The 21,477-nt window shown below is 36.1% G+C and overlaps 1 protein-coding gene across 2 annotated transcripts in view; it reads right to left on the bottom strand.

The window, feature by feature from the left end:
- The window catches only part of LOC122811665 (glutaminase liver isoform, mitochondrial-like), a 1,484,096-nt gene that overhangs the window by 759,365 nt on the left and 703,254 nt on the right, over positions 1–21,477 (bottom strand). For both annotated transcript variants that reach the window (XM_044083661.1, XM_044083660.1), the window contains exons 10-11: positions 10,464–10,530; positions 4,929–4,979 (exon numbers count right to left, since the gene is read on the bottom strand). In XM_044083661.1, coding sequence (XP_043939596.1) covers positions 4,929–4,979; positions 10,464–10,530 — 118 coding nt within the window. The remainder of the gene's footprint in view (positions 1–4,928; positions 4,980–10,463; positions 10,531–21,477) is intronic.

The raw sequence follows: 21,477 nt of genomic DNA, 5'->3' as shown, positions 1-21,477 counted from the left end.
GTAGGGCATATACCTTAGAGTCCCCCACAAGTCCAACAAATTCTGAAAAAATACAGTATTTCCAGATTTTCTTGTTTTGTCATATTTCACAAATATAATTATTGAACTGTACTCTCACATTAAATTACTGGTTTTATTACTGTTCATCTTCATCTCCCAAATCCTGTCTCTGCTACATTTCCAATGTACTCTTGATTTTCTAGTCAACTCTTATGCTGCCTTCCTTCTCTCCAACATTTTCTGTTGAACCAATGGAAAAGGTTTCACAGGTACAGTCTCTCTGTGGTCTTTATTACCAGAAGAACAAGAAGCAGAATCTCCTTCTATTTCACTTTTTGTTGGACAAACTTTTGTATTTCCTCCTTAGCATGTACTTCATTAAAAAATGATTTTGCCCCTCCAGGGAAGAATACCTTGAAGACAGCTGGGTATAAGCAGTTTGAATCTCACACCTGTGTCTCGGGATTCCCTGAATCGTGGAATGAATTTACTCCTTTTCTGCCTGGTGTACAATGAGCATCCATTCTCCACAAAAACTCTGCTGTCTCCCACTTTTAGTATTTTCTCCTTCTGCCACAGTTTTGTCAGAATCAACTCCTTCAGCTGACAGGCTTGTGTCTTTACTATTAAAGGTCTAGGGTGCTTTGTCATAGCCAGATTTGGAGCATACATATGATGTGGCCTTTCAACTAACAACTCCTGCTGTGGAATACTAATCCAATTGCTTATTTGTGCTTTCATAAAATTAATGCAGTCTGTTCCTTCCAGCATCTCTGGTATAGCTGAAAATCTCAGGTTTTCCCTAAGTGATCTGTCCTCTAATTCTATTATTTTTCTAAACATCTCCCCCTGAGCAGTCTTATATTCAGCCAGCCTTTTCTTCATTTCAGCATCTGAATTTTGCAGCTTTATCACCTCATCTGAATATCTGTTTAAAGCTTCTTCCATTTTTCCAGCCTTTTGCTCTTTGTACTGAAATACTCCATCAGTGCTTCATTTATTTTAACCAGGTCTGTGTGCAGTTGCCTTATATATTCCTGTAGGTTACTGAAAGTCATGTCTGGAGGTTGCATTGCTTTATGCTGAACAGCTGCAGAACTTTCCCCAATTGGTGTTTCTTCCACACTTTTTATAGCTGATTTTTTTCTCAGGTGCTCTGGATTTCTTTTTTTCCTGGCATCCAGGCAGTACACTTACTAGTCAGTTACTTAAACTTACCCAGAACCACAAAATTCTACTGGCCTTCTCTGTTGAGTTTCTGTTTTTACACTGGGAGAGTCAGAGTTAAGCTGTTACTCAATGTGCATCCATCTTGGAAATAAAGGCACTGCTATTCTTGGCAACAAATATACAATAGCAATACATGCAGACACACACACACACACACACACACACACACACACACACACACACACACACACACACACTGTTGTCAACTGACTGCACACCATTGCCAAGCTGCATAACATTGCTGGAACTTAGGAGCCATATCGTGGTTCTCAGGGCAACAAATGAACAGAGACCCAGTATGGAGAATGACTACCACACTGTACTAAGGGAATTTTGATATCTTTTTTGTTTGTTTGTTTGTTTGCTTGCTTGTTTATTTACGCTATTTACCTCTGTCTTTAACTGTTGCTTTGGAGTAAGACTCCAGAGAATGGGGATATATGTGGTATTTATCAAGATAAAGTGAGGAGTAAAACTGGCTTGCTTTATCAAACTAGCATAAAACAGATGCTGAAAGATTACTTAACATTTGCATTAGCGTACTAGTTATTGATTTATAAATGCTACCACGCTCACAGCGCATCCCACTCTAACACAGCCCCACCCATCTGAGATAGTCCCACCCATTCAGTTGCTCCCTAAAGCTACATCTTGCTTTGACATCATCAGCTTCCATTATGTTCTTCTTTGTGGGATTTGAATATCTTCTACTATGTTACTTTTGTATGTTGCTGTTTGGCTCCCATCAGAAGAAAGAGACTTGTAATAGTGAGTCCTACAACTATGAAAAGTGAAATGCAAGACCCAGTGAAATACAGTGGATCACGAAGATCATTGTAATATTATTAATGTATTTTTGCATGAGGACATTATCCCTCTGCACCCTCTCAATATAAAATTGCGCCCTCCACTACTATTTAGTATTTGTAACTCTGAGATTGTTGCACAATGGATTAAGGGGAATACTCCAATGCACTAGAACCTCAGACTTGGCATACATTCTCTACAAATACACTTGTAGGCTCATTATTCTGAGGACTGCAATTGTGATCCTTTAATTTCAACACGAGCCCTACAGTTTTGCACTTGTCTCACAATCATATTTAAATATGAAGTTAATTATGGGATTTTAAATCACATAAACTTCTGTCTGTGCTTAAGTCAGATCTCCTTTTCCTTTCTGTATTTTCGTTCTTTTATCATCAATGTTGTCACATTACATTTGTTATAAAACAAAGAAAAAGAAAAATGAAAAAAAGTGTATGTATGTATGCATGTGTGGAGGTGGATTATTGATGATATCGGCTGATAAATGTTTGATAACATGGGTAGCATAATGATAAATGACTGAAGGCTTGAAGATGAGAGTAAAATGGTGATATACAATCATTATTTTCATATTTAACAGTGTACACTGAATCTCTCCCTCTCTCTCTCTCTCTATATATATATATATATATATATATATATATATATATATATATATATATATATATATATATATATATATATATATGGGTTACCCTTAATTCATTGAATGGCCACAACATTGAAACCCACTTTTTCGACACGGCATAACATCGAAAACCAGAGAGCCGACCTTTCCCACACGGTAAGTAACCATTTGGCCAGCAACTTGAACTTTGCCCCATACCCCTGTGGTAGTGCGTTCTTGGAGTTCGAATATAAAGTAAGAGGGTGTAGGGGGCGAAGCCCTCCATATAGGGGTGTGGGGGCGTAGCCCCCCCCACATCTGTGTGTTTGTTTCAATGGTAGATTTTGACTTCTGGATGGCGAAACGGTTACTTACCATGTGGGAAACATCGGCTCTCTGGTTTTTGATGTTATGCCATGTCGAAGAAGTGGGTTTCACTGTTGTGGCCATTCGATGAACTAAAGGTAACCCATATAGCACAGATAAATAAATATATATATATATATATATATATATATATATATATATATATATATAAAAGGGTCTACTTCTAATCTTCAAAAACTCATTTCTTTGAAGATCAGAAAGCAGACAACCACTTTCACGAAAGTGTACTTAAACAAAAGTGTACTTTTGCGAAAGTCAGTTAACTGAATTGTGGTACAGTGGGGATAAAAAAATATATCCTTTCCCTACTGCAGTGTGATCTTGGAGTTAGTATACATAAGTAGTGGGGGTTTGGGGGGTGCAGCCCCCACATGGGAGGTGAAGGGGACTTGCCCCCCTGCAAAAATGTATTCTACTTTGCCGGACACAGCTCCAGTAATTTTATATACTAACTCCTAGATCCACGGTATAGTGGGGATAAGGAAATATATCCTTTTCCCCACTGTAATGTGATTTCGGAGTTAGTATATAAAATTACCAGAGATCTGTCCGGCAAAGTAAAATACATTTTTGCAGGGGGGGGCAAGCCCCTCTGCACCCCCCACTACTTATGAAAACTAACTCTTAGATTGCAGTATAGTGGGGAAAAGGATATATTTCCTTATCCCCACTGTACTGTGATTCGGTTAACTGATGTGAGTCAGTTAACTGACTTTCGCAAAAGTGCACTTCGGTTAAGTGCACTTTCGTGAAAGTGGGTGTTTGCTTTCTAATTTTCAAAGAAATGAGTTTTCAAAGATTAGAAGTAGACCCGTATATATATATATATATATATATATATATATATATATATATATATATATGGAATCACTACAATATACCAAATGGCCGAAATACTGACGCCCAATATACCGAGACCACAAGACCGAAGTCACAAAATCCCAGAAATGCATAATACCGAAATGCAGAATCCCGAAAAACATGTAACTAGAATGTAGACAGTTCAATTCACAAGTAGAAGTATTGGGAAATGTCTCAGCTGCTATAAAAGGTGCTCGTACACTTTAGGGAGATGTACGAAGGGAAAGCAGAAACCATGTACCTGTTTGGAGATGGTGAGAGCGACTGCACGGTTATTGAAGTTGTGAGTCCGTTATTCTCGTCGTGCCATTTAACATGGGTGGTTTGTGTTGATATATGGTAATTTTGTGTCTGCATCACTGTATCACTAGATATGCAATACAGGACAGAAACATTGGAGTGTTGGGGTTGGTTGAAGTACACGTACAATGTGTTGCATTTCTTTATAAGTACAGTGCACGAGGTGTTTGTTGTTTGGTTACATTTACATGTTTCTGGCACTGTTGTGGTGTTTACATTAGTCACACCGGCATTTGTTGATATTTTGGGATGTCGAGATTCTGCATTTCGGTATTGTGCATTTCCGGGATTTTGTAACTTCAGTCTCGTGGTCTCGGTATATCGGGCGTCGGTATTTCGGCCGTTCGGTATATTCTAGTGATTCCATATATATATATATATATATATATATATATATATATATATATATATAAAAATATATATATACATATATATATATATATATATATATATATGTGTGTGTGTGTATACACACACACACACACACACAGCACATACACATACACTCATATTGGTTGTTGGTACAAATGCATGCATTAACCCTTAAAGACAGTTTAGGGCAGTGAATTCTGTATGTTTTTTAGCAAACTTCATTTTTTTTTAGATAAACAGACTTCTGATTCCCTCTGCTATTTGTTACACATGACTCATAACAATAGTGACATTCAAATGCTGCAAAATACGGAACTTGTTTTAGACCAAGGTTAAAAATTACCTGGAAGTAAAAGTCAAGCGCAGCCATCATGTCAGCTCCTGGTGGGAAGCACTGCAAAAGGAAAGGATAAATATTTGCTAAGTTATTGGTTCAGACGAATGTGAACTGATTTCAAATATGCAACTGTAATGCCTCTGATAAGTGACTGTGCCAAAAGGTTTAACTCCTCTGTGTGATTTCTCTCCTCCAGCCACTATCTATAAAATAACATACTTTTACAATTTTTTTTGTCTAAGCTCTCTTAATCCCACCCTTTCTTCCATTTTTGCACTTATGGTCGGAGTATCACTTCAACAGTGACACTCATCTATAGCCAAGGTTTACACTGCTGGGTGGCTAGCCCTGCCGTAGTAGTTTTGCCATACCACACTCACACCTATGGCCAATTTAGAGTGTCCAATACATCTACTGCATGTCTTTGGAATGTGGGAGGAAACTGAAGCACCCAGAGAAAACCCATGCAAACACAGGGAGGACATGCAGAATCCGCAAAGAAGGCACCCCAGCCGAGAATCGAACCAGGGAACCCCCTGCTGTGAGTGACAGTGCTATCCATTGTGCCACTGTATTTGGTCTCTTAATTATCTTTAATTTAGCATGTTGCTGCTGAAGGCTGCAAATCATACCTGGACTGGAGAAGCCTGTATGGACTTCATAACCTAAGCTAATATTGCTCCTTTACTGTATGTCCAAAGACAGATGAATGTTAAATAGTAGGTCCTAAGCTTTGTTAAGGAAAGTAACTTACCTGCAGCTGCTGCTTTCATGACCTTCATTGTCACACTCAGTATCCAGTTTCTTTAATTGTAGCTATTACAACAGGGATAACTTATAATTGCCACAGAGAGATGTGTTAGTTATAGCCATACTGAGCAAGATTTTCAGGTGCATAAATATAACTCGTGGAAGCACTCACATGTCTGGTGTGTGTGTGTGTGTGTGTGTGTGTGTGTGTGTGTGTGTGTGTGTTTGTCTCTGTGTGTGTGTGTGTGTGTGTGTGTGTGTGTGTGTGTGTGTGTGTGTGTGTGTGTGTGTGTGTGTGTGTGTGTGCACTCGCCTGCATGAGCGCCATTCCTCTCAGTGGCCTTATGAAGATATATCTAGAAGATTTGACTGCAACACCCAATGTATGGTATATTTAGCCACCTGTTAGACATGACTGGGTTATTACTTTGGCAAAACTATCTGAAAATTTTCCAGAAAGATTAACTCACACAACCATCAAAAATAAGGATCTAAGTAATTCTCTGGCGAAACACACTTAAAATTGCCAAGATTTTAGGAAATGTCAGTTTTTTATAATAGATGTAGTTAGTTTAGATATTTTTTTCTAAGGAATTATGACATATTGCTTGAGTGCCGTGAAACAGACTGGCAGATCAGGTTGTATGCTGATGAAGATCTGGGTTTAAATGAGTCAATCTATATTAAATGTTTTTTATTAGCACAGACATCTTAAAAGCTTTGGTAGACATTGTTCTATTTTTATTCTTTGATAAAAACACTTTTTGTGCATATTATACAATGTTGCTTTTTAGAATTTCTTGAGATTAATTGGAATGTAATGTTTACTGGTTCCTAGAAGTCATGTGACTCAGTCACACAAGTTTTAAATGCATTTATGAGGGATTTGGTTTTATTCTGAGGAAGTTCTTATAACAGTAAAGAAAGAAAGCTTCCTTTTGTGTGTTTTGCCATTGTAAAACTTGCTTTGTTTTGTTTTTCAGTTTCAAATAGTGTTATAAGCCTCTGGTGTTTGTGTTTTGTGTTCTGTGTTTTCCATTGCGGGATGGCGAGCACTTTTGGAGTTCTTTTATTGCAAGATGCCAATATGGATCTATTTACATACCCGGTCCCTGAAGAATTGGTTGTATAACTCAAAAACTGACTACAGCAGTCTTGGATATTTGTGGTCAAGAAGCCAGATGAACAACCTGCCTGGAACATCCTTGAGTGAGCCTTTTAATAAACCTTTACATTGTGAGAATGAACAGGTTAACCTCTCGAATTGGAATGGAAGAGATGAGCTTATATCCACCATGGAACTAAGAGGTATGGATACTATTATTGGAGATTTAATTAAAACCGTAGACAACCTGTTTCTGGAGACAGTGCCAATTGACAATTCTGTTTTAATAATGGCACTAACTTTTTAAATGATCGGAACAGATGTAAAAAAGAAATTTTTCAGTTGGAAAAAAATGGATTCTAGACTTAAAAGACCTGGTAGTATGACATTGTTTACTTACAAGAATGCATTAGAGTTGAACAAGTACCTTTTGGGTTAAGGGTATTTAAATTTCCAAATGGAGTGAAATTTGGTGATAAGCTTTACGGAGACCTAACTAAACTATTTAATGACACTAGGGTATCTTTAATGAAATTATTAGAGGACTACAAGTTTAAAGTCCACCACTTAGAAAAAGAAATTCAAGTTTGGATGATAACATTAAAAAGAATACATTTTTTTGCAGTTCAGTACTTTATATCACGGTATTACTGCTAACATCAACAGACTTGTTTCAACCACTGTTAATAGGAAATGGGGGAAGTTACAAAGAGACTTGGAGTCTTATTAATCAGGGACTTATTTGATGAAATAGAAAAGAGCTGCTAAAAATAACGCCAACAAATGTCAGGTTGGGAATGTTGTTCTGACCATTGTTAATAACAACAATAACAATTCCAGTAAAGCAATGGCAAACCAAGTTAAATTTTTTATAGACAATCATATTAATGCACAACCCCCAATTTTGTCACCAGCCCCTTTTATTCTGAATCCTCCGGGAACTGCAAGGACTCCAAGGTGGTAATTCAAGGAGAAAAGGCATGGCAAGGGGTTAGGGAAAGGAAAGAGGAGAAACTGAATGAATATATGGATATTGTGAATTTGAGTGATATGGTATTGAATGATGATCATTTATCTGTTTTTTCTAAAGGTTTTGCCTTCATCCCTACCCAGTCTGTCAACACAACTAAAGTCCTCACTGATTTAAAGTTATACATTCATAAAATGAATTTAAAATATTTGTTACATGACATTCACCAGTTTGGTAATAATAACAAAAAGCTAACCAGCAAAAATACTTCTAACCTTACCCTCCACGGTACTTTACACCTCTTCCATGATGTATGTGGATGAAGACATAAGTAGGTGTTTGGGAAACAAATCCAAATTCCACAACCTACTATACAATGAAAGAATGGCTTTAAGAGAATTGTCCAATAACAGGAACGTTCATGTTTGGAAAGTTGATAAAGGTGAAGTGGTGGTTATTATGAAGACTGTTGATTACACACTGGCCATAAACAAACTTCTCATTGATCGAGACTGTTATGAGAAGACAACAAGACAGAAGATTAATAAGAACTCTTCTGATATTGATACTATTTTATTTGACTTGCTTTGTCAAGGCAATATTGATCATGACTCATATACTTTTTTGAAAGTTGATCAGCCCAAAATGGCCAGACTATTTGGAATCCCTAAGGTTCATAAATACGGGGAATATCCACTCTTCAGACCTGTTGTTGCAGCTGATTTTTACAAGTCTGAATCGATTTCAGTGTACTTAGATTATTTATTAAACCAAGTAGTACAAAAAAAGAGTTTTATTTGAGAGACTCTTGGCATCTTTTAGAATTGTTAAGCAATGTGAAAGAGAGAGACAAGGGATCTTTTTTGTCTCTATGGATGTTGTTTCTCTGTACAATAGTATTCACCAGGAAACAGGGACAGATTTTAGTAGAAACTATTTAACAAAGTTCTGAGTTTAACAATAATCTTATAAATACTGTGTGTACTACTTGAGGTTGTATTGGACAGCTTTTTTACATTCCAATGAAAATATTTTAAACAGAAAACGGGAGTTGCAATGGTAGCAAGGGGTTGCTCGCGTTTTTGCAAATTTTGTAATGGAGTGGTGGGAATAGGCTTATTTTAGGACTCACCAACTGTTTATGAAAGTTATATTTTACAAAAGGTTTATTGATGATTTAATTATCCTTTGGAAAGGTGCAGAAGATGCATTTCATCAGCTGTTTAAACCCACTAAAGACAGAACTGCATTTTTGAAATTCACTTTAAGTGATTTTGGTAAAAACATTAAGTTTTTGAACATCACCATTTCCATGAATGAGAAAAGCAAGACATTTGTAAGCAGAATTTTCAGGAAAGATACATTTGTAAATAATTATTTACACAGGGAAAAGCCAACAACCTTTCCACATGAAGAAAGGGGTCATCAAAGGCCAATTCATCAGGTTAAGTAGGTTGACCAGTGGTGATGATGAAACATATTTAGTAGAGGCTGAACATCTGAAAAAGCTTTTCCTTGACAGAGGATATGATATGGAATTATCTACTATTATCCAAGAAGTCAATTCATTACGGCAGGATAAAGCGAAACCTATTGTAAACAACAATATGACCGAGATTTCAAATGATAGGGAAAAAGGGGTCAGCTCAAGTAATCCCCCTGATTCATACTATCGTGGGACGTTCCCACTCTTCATAACTTCCGATATGCTTCTTATTAAAAAGCTACTTAAGGAAAATTGATCATCCTTGGTAAAAAAAAAAATAGTTAAGGTTGTAAGAAATTGCCCATTACTTACTTAAAAAAGAAATAATAATGTGAAAAGTATTTTAGAAAAACCTAACTCCATGGATATGGGCATTCACAGTAATCCCGGTACACACAAATATGGAAAATGTAAACACTGTAGATTCATTAGTAATACTTAAGGCATTAATTTAAAAGCATTACATAGGACTATATGGGCTAAAGGCAGATCTGACTGCAACAATCAAGGTGTGGAATATTTAGCCCCCTGTGAGACATGCTCGGGCTATTACGTCAACAAAACTATAAGAAAATTATCCATAAGGATTTATTAACACATTACAGCCATCAAAAAGAAGGATCTAAAAGTAATTCTCTGGTGAAACATGCTTTAAATTGCCAAGATTTTGGGAAATTTCAGTTTTTTATAATAGATGCATTTAGTTTAGACAGTTTTTCAGGGAATTATACCATACTGCTTGAGTGCCATGAAGCACAGTGGTAGATCAGGTGGTGTGCTGATAAATATCCAGGTTTAAATGAGTCAATCAATATTAAATGTTTTTTATTAGGACAGAACACTTAAAAGCTTTGGTAGACATTGTTTCATTTTTATTCTTTTATAAAAACACTTTTTGTACATATTATATGATGTTACTTTTAAGAATTTCTTGAGATTAATTGGAATGCAATGTTTATTTAATGGTTCCTAATAGTCATGTGACTCAGTCACACAAGTTTTAAATGCAGTTATGACGGATTTGTTTTTATTCTGAGGAAGTTCTTATAAGAATAAAGAAAAAAAAAGCACTTGCCTCTTTTTGTGCATTTAGCTGTAGTAGAAATTGCTTTGTTTTATATATCTAGAAATCCCCTATTATGATAAACAGGCATTAAAACTGGTAATCTCAAAAGCCAAATGTTAAATAAAAGGAATATAATGAGGAGAATCAAAAATCTACTTTCCTACCTTCTTTTCTTTCAGGTAGTATCCAATGGAATAATTACGATCTCCTGTCTCCTTCTCAGACTGGAACCTTCAAAACAAGCAGTTATCAATTTCCAGGACTTTCTTATATTCCTCCATTTATCAGTCTGCAAGAACAACAGGTGCACTTGCAGCTGCAAAGGAAATAATTTCAGCATAGCAAACCACAAGAAAACTTTCACACAAAACCATATTACTCAAAATCATAACAAATACAAATATGTATAATAAATGAAGCAAAGCAAGGATGCAAAGTGATCAGTATTTTTAAACATCACATTTTAATAAGTGACATGGATTTACATATGCTAACAGAAAAGAAAACAAACCATAGTAACATTTTCCATTGTTAATTTCATGCAATACCCATGTTTAACAATTTTCATTTACTCTGACATTACATACAGTGCTCAATTCATGTCTTCCCTTAAACCTCACTCCTCCTCCAGGGCATTATTCAGCAAATATTGTTACAAGAAATTCCATTTATTTCTACGCAGTTTTCTAAAGATTCCCAACTCAAGTTGTTTTATCTCATTTATAATATTCAGTACTTCTGTTACAGTTGGTTTACATTTTGATTTCCATTTTCTAGTTAACTGCTTTTCTGGCTGCCAATAACATTAAACTTAGTAAAGTCTTAGTATGTCTAGACAATACAGATCCCATATCCCAGCTAAGAAGAATCATTTCCTTAGTTTGAGCCCCTAACACTTCTGACAAAAGTACTCTGCAGGAAATGTTTAAAATCTGCCAATTCATTACATACCCCAAAAACATGTTTTCAAAAACCTCTCATTCCCATCAAACCTACAGCATTTGCTGTCTGCCTGACGACAAATTCTTTGATGTTTGTTTGGGGTATAAAATATCAATGCAAACACTTTATAGAAAAAACATAAACCTTCTGGACTTTGTTGCATATCTGGGAGCCGTACAGATGTCCTCCCATTGTTACTTTATAAATTGTCTTTCCCTTCTCTTTTTCCCAAACTTTTTGAACCTCCCCTGATTGATTCTTAAAATTATGTAATATTTTATACACCATACTAATATACCTTTACAGCAACTTCTGATCTAGACTCAACTATACATTGTACCAGAGCTGTTCATTTAGCACTCCCATATTCATTTATCTCTGTGCATACTTTATCATTCCCTGGTAGGTAAAGCAGTCTCTAACCTGCATTCCAAACTTCTGCTTAGCCTCTTCACACTCTATAATGTTTCCCTCCCTAGTTATTTTCTCCCAGTTCCTTGTTTCCTTTGCTAATTTCCTCCAGTGAATTCCAACCCCCTTTTGTCTAGTTTCTATACTCCTACTTGCAGTCTTATTCGTAAAATCTTTCTCCATTCCTGTGTCGCCTACGCTCTTACAATACTTGCTATTACCTTACGAATATAATATTTTTTGTTATTCTCCTTAAGGACCTGTATCCAAACAAGCTGATCAGTATTTTGAGTGGGAAACCAAAGAGCATTCTCTGCACATACAATGGATGCCCGGCAGTGGCAAAAAAAAAAAAAAAACCTCACACTCAGGTGTTTAAGTATATATGTGCTGTCTACAGTATATATTGATTAGATATAAAGATGTATTGCTCTCTCTCTTTGTGTGTGTGTATGTGTGTGTGTATAAATATCAATATATATATATATCTATATGTATATATATATATATATCTATATGTATATATATATATATATATATATATATATATATATATATATATATATATATATATATATATATATATATATATATATATATATATATATATAGTTCCCCTTTATAATCTCGAAATACTGAAATCTCGAATTTCAGTATCTCGAGACCATAAAGGCGAATTTTTAAAATAGTGAAAGTGCATAATCGCAAACTCGACTATCTTGAATTCACGGTTATGGCTTTACGCTACGTTACGTGTAATGTTTTGTGTGGATGGTGTCCAGTGTACTGTGTGGACTTAAGTGCGATTTAAGGTAAGTGAGTATTTTGCAACAGTTTTGGGTGGGAGTTTGAATGTATGTGAGTGTGTTTGTAAGTTGTACGTGTGGGTTAAGGTAGGCAGGTGAAAGTATGAGTGTGTAAGTGTTGGATGTGTTGCTGTTTGTATATGTGGGATGATGTGTGTGTGAGTGTGTTTGTATACGAGGGACTGTAGAATGTCTGGGTGTGAGTTTGCTGTCTTTTTCTGTTTGTGCAATCTTGGAGTTAGTACATATAAGTAGAGGGTGGGGGGGGCAGTCCCCCACATGTGGAGTGTAGGGGGGCTTGCCCTCCTTGCTTATATGTAGTGTAGGTGTGTTGATTTGTGTAATTGTGTTTGTGTATGTTTGTTGTTTGATTTGCTATAGTAGGATGGTGTATGTGTTGTGTGGTGTATGGTGTGTTACTGTTTGCGATTTTGTGTTTTGCGGTTTCGGGCTTTTGAGCATTCACCTTTATAGTTTTGAGATATTGAAATTCGAGATTTCAGTATTTTGAGATTATAAAGGGGAACCATATATATATATATATAAATATATATATATATATATAAATATATATATATATATATATATATATATATATATATATATATATATATATATATAGGTCTACTTTAGAAGTCCGAAATCCCACTTACCTGACTTAGATAACGCTGAGACCAAAAAGCCGAAAAATGCATATCACCGACCTCCCAGAACACTGACTTTCAACTCCAGGTAAGTAACCACTTGGCCATCATGTTGATCTTTGCCCCTCACCCCCGCAGTAGTGCAATCTCAGAGTTGGTATATTTAGTTAGAGGGGTGTGGGGAGAGAAGACCCACACATGGGTGGGTTTAATTTGCTTCCATTTTAATTTATTTTTTAGTCTGTCCAAGCAGTTACTTACCTGGAGTTGAAAGTCAGTGTTCCAGGAGGTCGGTGATATGTAGTTGTTAGCTTTTTGGTCCTCGTAATTATGAAAAACGGGTAATTGGGATTTCGGTCTTCTAAGGTAGACATATATATATATATATATATATATATATATATATATACATACATACACACACACACACACACACACACACACACACACACACACACACACACACACACACACACACACACACACACACACACAGTTTATGCACACAAACACATACATTCTCTTGGTTTAATTTCTCCAAATGCTTAGGTTTTTTACATACCTTGATGGGAATGGACCCCATTCCTAAGTCAAGGTATAATTAAAATTCATGAACTCAGTATTGTTTCAGTTTTTGGTGTTAGCCAAGAGTGCTTTTCTCAGCATCCACAATGTACCCAGCATTGCTTCTTTCTGCAGTTCCTATTAGATTTGCAGTTCAAAAAGGGTTCATATATATGGATCAGTAGATCGAGGGCAACAACATCAACAAAAAAAGTTTGAAAAAAAATTATCAAAACACTGTGCATGCACTGAGAAATAATCTCAGAGCATGCAAACTAAAAATAATGTTTTTTTTTTTTATTTGTAGGGGACAAGCCCCACTGCAGCCACTACAGGGAAAGGGCATATTCCCCAATGATGGTATTATAGCGATCTTAGACAAAAGTCTTTGCTTGACGGAAAAGCTGTTGACTAAATTACCAGTAGATCAATGTATGGGATCCCACATAAGTGTATGTATGTACATATTACACACACACACACACACACACACACACACACACACACACACACATAAACACATACAGCTAGATAAATACATAGATACACATATAAATGAATATATGTCTATTCCTCTTCATGGGTAGCTTATTGTAGTGCCACAGTTAAACATTATATTTGAAGGAGAATGAGGCATTGCCATTTTCTTACTGGTTACTCTGTCTCATGTTACTGCTACAGCCTTTTACTGCCTACATTAAGAACAAAGGATATTATGGCTTTAAACAGGAAATGGAAAATCATATCAAGGAAAATGGTTACATAAAACCAACACTAAGTGTAAAAGTCTTATACTTTAAATTATGAAGCATTACATAACTCTAAAGTAGATTAACACTTATTTATTAACTGTACTGTTATTTCTATAAAGAGATAATGCTAAAATTAAGTGACAACATATGAGATGGAGCTTCAACTAAACTGCTGACAACAGGTCTTACACAAGACTACAGTAGAACAAAACTGACTTTACAGATGGTGAAATTGTTTTACTGAAAACATGACTGTAAATTATAAACAGAGGTGCAGAATCATTTAGTACTCTGAGATTAAACTTTCTATGTTCCATTTTGCAATTCAGCTTTCCAAAATCAGAACTAGGTACTCAGAGAGAATTGATATATTACTCCCTAAGGTACAACAACTGGGCTAGGCTAGATTGAAATTATACTTCACAGGAACATGTATATTTAATTGAAATATTTAACACACATCCAATAACTATTTCAGATCAAGCACCAATAACAACTAAAATAAAAATGCAGATAAATGAAGTTAAAATTAGACACTGGTGCTTCCCCACCTATCCGTTAAAAAAAGAGGAATTTAAGGAGTGGGTGGTGGGCGTTAATGGGTAATATAGAAACTTCTTCAGAAGCCATAGCTAGGGAGTGGGATAAAATGAACATACACTTGAAAATATTGTATAAATGAAAGAGAGATATGGTTAAGAAGTAACAAGCATTGTTTAGAGTGACTGATAAAGGTTAAAGTATTGCAGAATAAGGGGAAACTAACAGAACAAGAATAGGCACAACTGCAGATTTTTATAAAAAGAAAATGAGGGGCTACCTGGATAATATGCATGAATTTAGAAAAAGTGCTGTCAAGCAACTGTTTTTTTTTTTTTTTTTTTTGATAACAACTCCAGACCGCAATCATTTTTGCACAATGACTCAGGCAACAAAAAGTAGAAAGGGTTGTTGCCAAGTTTAGGAAGCCTGTAACAAGGAAAATAACTAGAGATCCTGTAACGGTATTAGAAATATTTCGGAAATTGTATGAAAATCTGTATAAAGCATAGAAATATGTAAATCAAGAAAAAGCACTAAGGGAAATATTTATGGAAGAATTAAATATGCCAAGGTCAGAGGTAGATCAGGCTCAATTACTGACAGGATAGGAGGAGAAGAGATAAAAATGGTGATGTATAACCAATCTACAGTAAAGTCTCCAGGATTAGATGGTATTTCTGTGGAAGTTTGGAAGCTGGGAGAGAGGAAAATTATGGAAATCTAGAAGGTTTGTTTGGTGGTGTTTCAAAAGGAGGGGAAGCACCAACATCCTGGAAGAAAGCTGTAGTGGCTGTAATACCTAAAGATGTTGATGACCCATCAGATCTAGCTTCATATAAGCCCATTTTGATTCTGAATCACGATTATAAAGTGTTTATGTCTATAATGGCTATAAGAATAGCAAAGGTGTTGCCAAAAATGATAGCTGTGGATCAATGGGGTTTTGTTGAGGGAAGGCAAACATTTGTTAACATTAATACAACAATGATGATCCAGAGGGAAGGAGAATGTGAGGAAAATACAGCTGCTGTTGGTGGGTCTTGATGCAGAGAAAGCATTTGACAGAGTAAGCTGGGATTTTATGAGTAGGGCAATAGATGCATTAGCATTCCCTGTCCAAATAAGGTTAAATAGAAAAATAAATGAGGGTTTAGAAGTGAAATTAATGTCTGTCTGAAGAGGGGAATCAGGAAGGGTTACCTCTTTCCCCTTTGTTATTTGTGTTATATTTAGAACCACTGGCAAACATATTAGGGCACTCAGAAATTCAAGGATACAATTGGTATGGTAATCAAGAAAAGTTGGCTTTATTTGCAGATTATATTAGTTTGTACCTGATAAAACCAGAAAAAGATATCTCAGTGTTGTGGAACATTCTGAGACAGTTTCAAGTCTTTTCAGTTTATGAAAATAATGAAGATAAAACAAAGACTATGATTGTAAATTATGTACCCACACACAAACTGGTTCAGCAATACCCATATTTATGGGGACATGATAAAATGAAGTTTTTAAGAGTATGGTTTAAAAAGGATTCTGTTATAGTAGCCAAGGATATGTGGGAAGAGACTAAACAGATAATACTAAAACTGAGGAATTGGAAGCTCTTGTTTATGATTATGGCTAGGAAGATACAACCACTGAAAATGTTTTTAGTCCCTTTAGTTTTATACACAGGTCAGGCATATTTTTATCAACCAGAGTAGAAGTTGTGGATAACAATTAATAAAGAGTTAAAGGGTTTTATCTGGGAGGGGAAGATGACAAGAGTCAAGTGGGATAAACTGATCCCTCAACAGAACAAGGTGGATTGGTATTACCTGCTTTGACAGGATGTTTTAAAGCTACACAGTTAAAGTTCCTAAACAAAGCACAAGCAGAAAGCTATAATTCAAAGTGGAAAAAAAGATGATAAAACAGGAGGAAGCAGAAAAAGAAGTAGAGAGTGGGATTTTTGGATGCAGATTCTTAAGGAGAATAGCAATAGTCACACAGGATATTACATTCATAAAGCAGCCCAGAGTATTCTAAGAGCTAAGCCAACACGGGAATAGAGAAAGAAGATTCTGCAGATAAGGATAACTGCAATTAATGGTACATAGAAAAGGCAAGAGAGAACAGGAATTTACTAGAAAAAATGGCAAAGGAACCAAGGTATTGAGAGCAAATGATTAGAGAGGGAAAGGTAACAGAATGGGAAGAGGCCAACAATACATTTGGAAGGCAGGCTACAGACTGCCTTCCCTATCAAGCATTTATATCAGAGTACAGGCAAAGAGAAAGGGACAGGGCAATCCTAAGTGAAAGACCAGCAATGGTAGAGTTTTTAGTAAATTCAGAACAGCTGCTGCTGTTAAATACGGATAATTAGTAGGACATATAAAATATTGCATGATAACTATAATAATCAATCAGATGAGGTTAGAAAAGATTGGGAAGAAAGAGTGGATAAGCAATTTAAAAGGAAACAATGGGAGGATTTATGTATGGCTCCCAAATATACAACAAAGTCTAGACCATTTAAGATTTTTGTTCAAAGTGTTTGCATAGATATATTTATACCTCAAGCAGACTCCAAATATTTTTTACTTGGGTAGACTGCAAATAATGGAGGTGTGATGGGAAAAAAGAGTTAATTGGGGAACATAATTTTTTGTGACTGTAATGAATTGGCAGACTTTAAAAGTTCCACTCAGACTACTCTCAGAAATACTGGGTAAGCAAATTGGTGAAACTAAGGAAATTATTATTTTTTGAGCTGGGATACAGGCACTGAATTGCCTAGACAAAGTAAGGCCTTGATAAGTTTAGTTCTGGTGGCTGCCCAAAAACAATTACTTGAAAGTGGAAATCAAAGTCTAAACCAACCACATATGAAGTAGTGACTATAGTAACAGAAATAAAATAACTGGAAGTGGGATCTTTAGAAGAGGGTAGGAGCAAATTACATAGAAAAAAATGTGAATTGTGGAAACAATTCATGCAGAATAAAGTTTTGGATGATGAATGAGGTTTAAGGCAAGGCAGGAATTGAGTGAGCTATGTAATGATGGATTGACAATGATTTTACATAAGATTATATGTGATATATGTTTGTAACTGAAAATAAGTCAATATGCTTTCTTTTCATTTATATAAATGTGTGATTGTACATGTCATAAGTGGTAATGTAATAAAGAGGATTTAAAAAAAAAACTTTATATGCTCTACTTTGCAATTCAGCTTTCCATTCCTGTAAAACAATACAGGTTCCTTCTACACATCCACTATTAAGAAACCTTGTAAACCCTAAAGTACCATGTGCAAGAATCATTGAAAGGAAGTGCCATGTTTCCTTCCACCCACACATATCTTTTTTCAAGTAAAACTTGTCCCCTTTTTAAAAAAGACTGTTGAGAGATCCCTTTCATTCCCATTCCATTTTATTTATTCTGGAGTTCAAAGCAAGTGTAGTTTCATGAACAACTTACCATAACAGCAGATGTTTGAGTAGGAGTTTACCACAGTAACTGTATTCTTTATCCATGGGAATTTCCTAAGGTGGATGTCTGACTTTCCAATCTGATTTCTATTGATTTTGTGGATGGCTCCATTGACAGCTGCTCATCACTGTCCGTTATGAGACTGACATATGTCTTACACATGGAGGAGACGTGTGCTACCACTCTATTCTTTTTAAAATAAAACTGTTCAGAAATGTATCCTTACTAGGGTTGCACTAAGCCCCCAGTTCTTAGTATGTAAAGTACATGCAGATCTTTACTTTAGGATCCCAAATATCTTTATGTAAAGATAGAGCACTACTGACCTGGTCCTGCTGAAATAAAGCACCCTATATCCTTGGGTACAAACAAGAAGCATGTCAGACAACCCAGACAAAGATAGGATGAACTGTACACTGCAACAGTGATCTACTATAAGGTATAGCCATGTAAGTAAATTTACCATAACAGTATATGTTCTAGTAGATCACTGTTGCAGCAGCCTAAGCTACATGGGTTTTATTCTGCCAAGCATATGACCACAGGCCAGCTTTCAAAGCTTTAGATCAGCTTCCACACACCTTAACCACTGAGGGGTTCAAGGAAAGAAGCATAAACTCAGTAGTCAAGGTGCTAAAAGCTACAGGGCTTTACTGCCTCAAGAAGGGAGGCTAGAACCCTGAAGGTTAGGAAAGGAAAAATTCATCATATAAGCATATGTAGCTATATGCAAAAGAGTATATACATCCACACACCCTAGCAAGACACCAAAAATAGAACAAGGCGGCTGTAGGAAGGGGACAGCTACTGTAACAGTGTTCTATTAGAACATTTACTGTAATGGTAAGTTTACTTACACAACCATACAATGTTCAACATAAGATCATTGTTGCAGTAGCTTAAGCTGTACGGGTAGATTATCAAAGCTTAGGACTATATAGGGAAATGGAAAGAATTTAAGAATCCAGTAGCTCATGGAAAGTGGTCCTTGCAAAGCCTGTTCTGGACCTGGAAAACTAATCCAATTTGTAATGTTTTGTGAAAGTATGTATAAAGGCAAACATGTTGCTTGTAGAATATCTCTAGAGTCTAGCCCTTTCCAAAAAGCCATAGAAGAAGCCAAGGCCCTGATGGAGTGAACCCTGATCCTGCCATTGTCATGGTGAGACTATCAGAAAGAAATAGCATGAGGTAACCATCTACAATTGTCTTTTTGGACATTGTTTTCCTTTTTCTTACCTTCACTGGAAACAAGCAGCTTATTGACCATCCAGAAAGATTTTGTTATGTTTAAGTAGTATCTGAGGAATTTTTCTCAAAGAACCCTTGCCCTTGTAGAAAATGAGGTTGAGCTGACTCACCATAACAACATGCAATTCACATACCCTTCTTGCAGAAATCAGAGCAATGAATAACATAGTTTTCCAAACCAAGGACCTCAAATCAGCCTGATGAGCTGGTTCAAATAGAAGTGTTAGATTTTCAAGCACAAGCATAAGACCTGTTTCTCAGACAAAGTGGTCTGTGTGGCCAGATACTGCTCTTGTTCAGCATTCTACATCGGAAAAACTATTAATGCACTTAACAAGTGCATTTATAAGTACCTATATAGTATTTCTAGGAGGGACAACAAGAGCACCCTAGCAAGACATGATTTATTGTGTCCTGGTTTTACTAAATTCAGGTCTATTGTACTTGAGCAGATAGTTGTAGTACCTTACATTGGAGACTGGCAAAATCGGTTACTACACTGGAAAATGCTGTGGCAACTCTGTATGGACGCCACTGCCATCCCCAATTTAAACCATGTCATCTCCATTTCCAGTGAATTAAAATTCAGAGCTGCCAGATTACAACAATTTTTATGATTTTTTTTTGCAATTATTTTTATATTATTGACTGTGAATTTATTTCCTTGTCTGGCAATTGCCAATCCTTGTGTTATTATTGGCTGTTTTTTCATTTTAAGCATTTTTATTGGATCAACTGTTTGGATTAACTATCGGTAGATGATTTAGCATCTCTTTTTATAATTGCCAGTCTTCAACCTGCTTTACTTCTAACAGCATTGGCTGATTTCTTGTTTTTAGTAGTTTTATTGGTGTAGTTTTTGAGGTGTATTACCTGTTTAAGGTTTTTAACTGTATTGCTTTTGATGGTTACTATTCTCATTTACTGTTCTGAAGATGTCTTATTGACGAAATAACTCAACCATGTTTTTTAACAATAAAATATTTCTGCATCTTGTGCAACATGGTCATTTTTATTTTATTATTGGATTTTTAAGTTCCAGTCCCAGGTGTGCCGCTCATTTATTCAATTATTTGCTGGTTTTCATGCATTCCCTGGTGAGTCTGCACTAGACTTGCAGGAAAGGTTTCTTGAGAATACCTCCAGCATGAATACAGCTGGTTCTGTTGGAAAAGTACAGTTTTGTACCTACCATAAATGTAGATGTCCGATAGGTATGCATCTGCAGTCATAACATATGGGTTGTCCTGCCTCAGGCAGCCCTTCGGTCGGCCGGATTCCAAAGTCTGGGACTGGCCTCGGCTGATGTCACACTTTCCCTGACGTCAGAGCTTCTGGGGTATAAAGGCATCAGCCGACGCCATTTTCCTCAGTGTTTCTTGCCCCAGATGCCAGGTGCCCTCTAGGAAGGCTAAATTTGGATAAATGCTGAAAAGTTCCAAACAGTAGCAAAATATATATACATATATATATATATATATATATATATATATATATATATACAAACAAACAAATACACCATAATAGATTCCCCCAGCTAGCTGAAAGAGGGGTAAGCACCCTAGGAATACCACAGAGGGGAAGGAGGGTGGGTAATCCTGACTGCAGATGCATACCTATCGGACATCTACATTTATGGTAGGTACAAAACTGTACTATGTCCTTCAAGGATGCATCTGCAGTCATAACATATGGGTAGAATATCATAGCCAAACTGGGGGAGGAGGTACTAAGAGAAGGATGGTGTAGTTAAGATCCCCTGCAGAACTGCAGTTGCACACCC

Source organism: Protopterus annectens, chromosome 9.part0, assembly GCF_019279795.1.
Source record: "Protopterus annectens isolate FY-2018-M chromosome 9.part0, PAN1.0, whole genome shotgun sequence".
NCBI classification, from domain to species: Eukaryota; Metazoa; Chordata; order Ceratodontiformes; family Protopteridae; genus Protopterus; species Protopterus annectens.
This window is presented reverse-complemented; position numbering and strand designations above follow the sequence as displayed.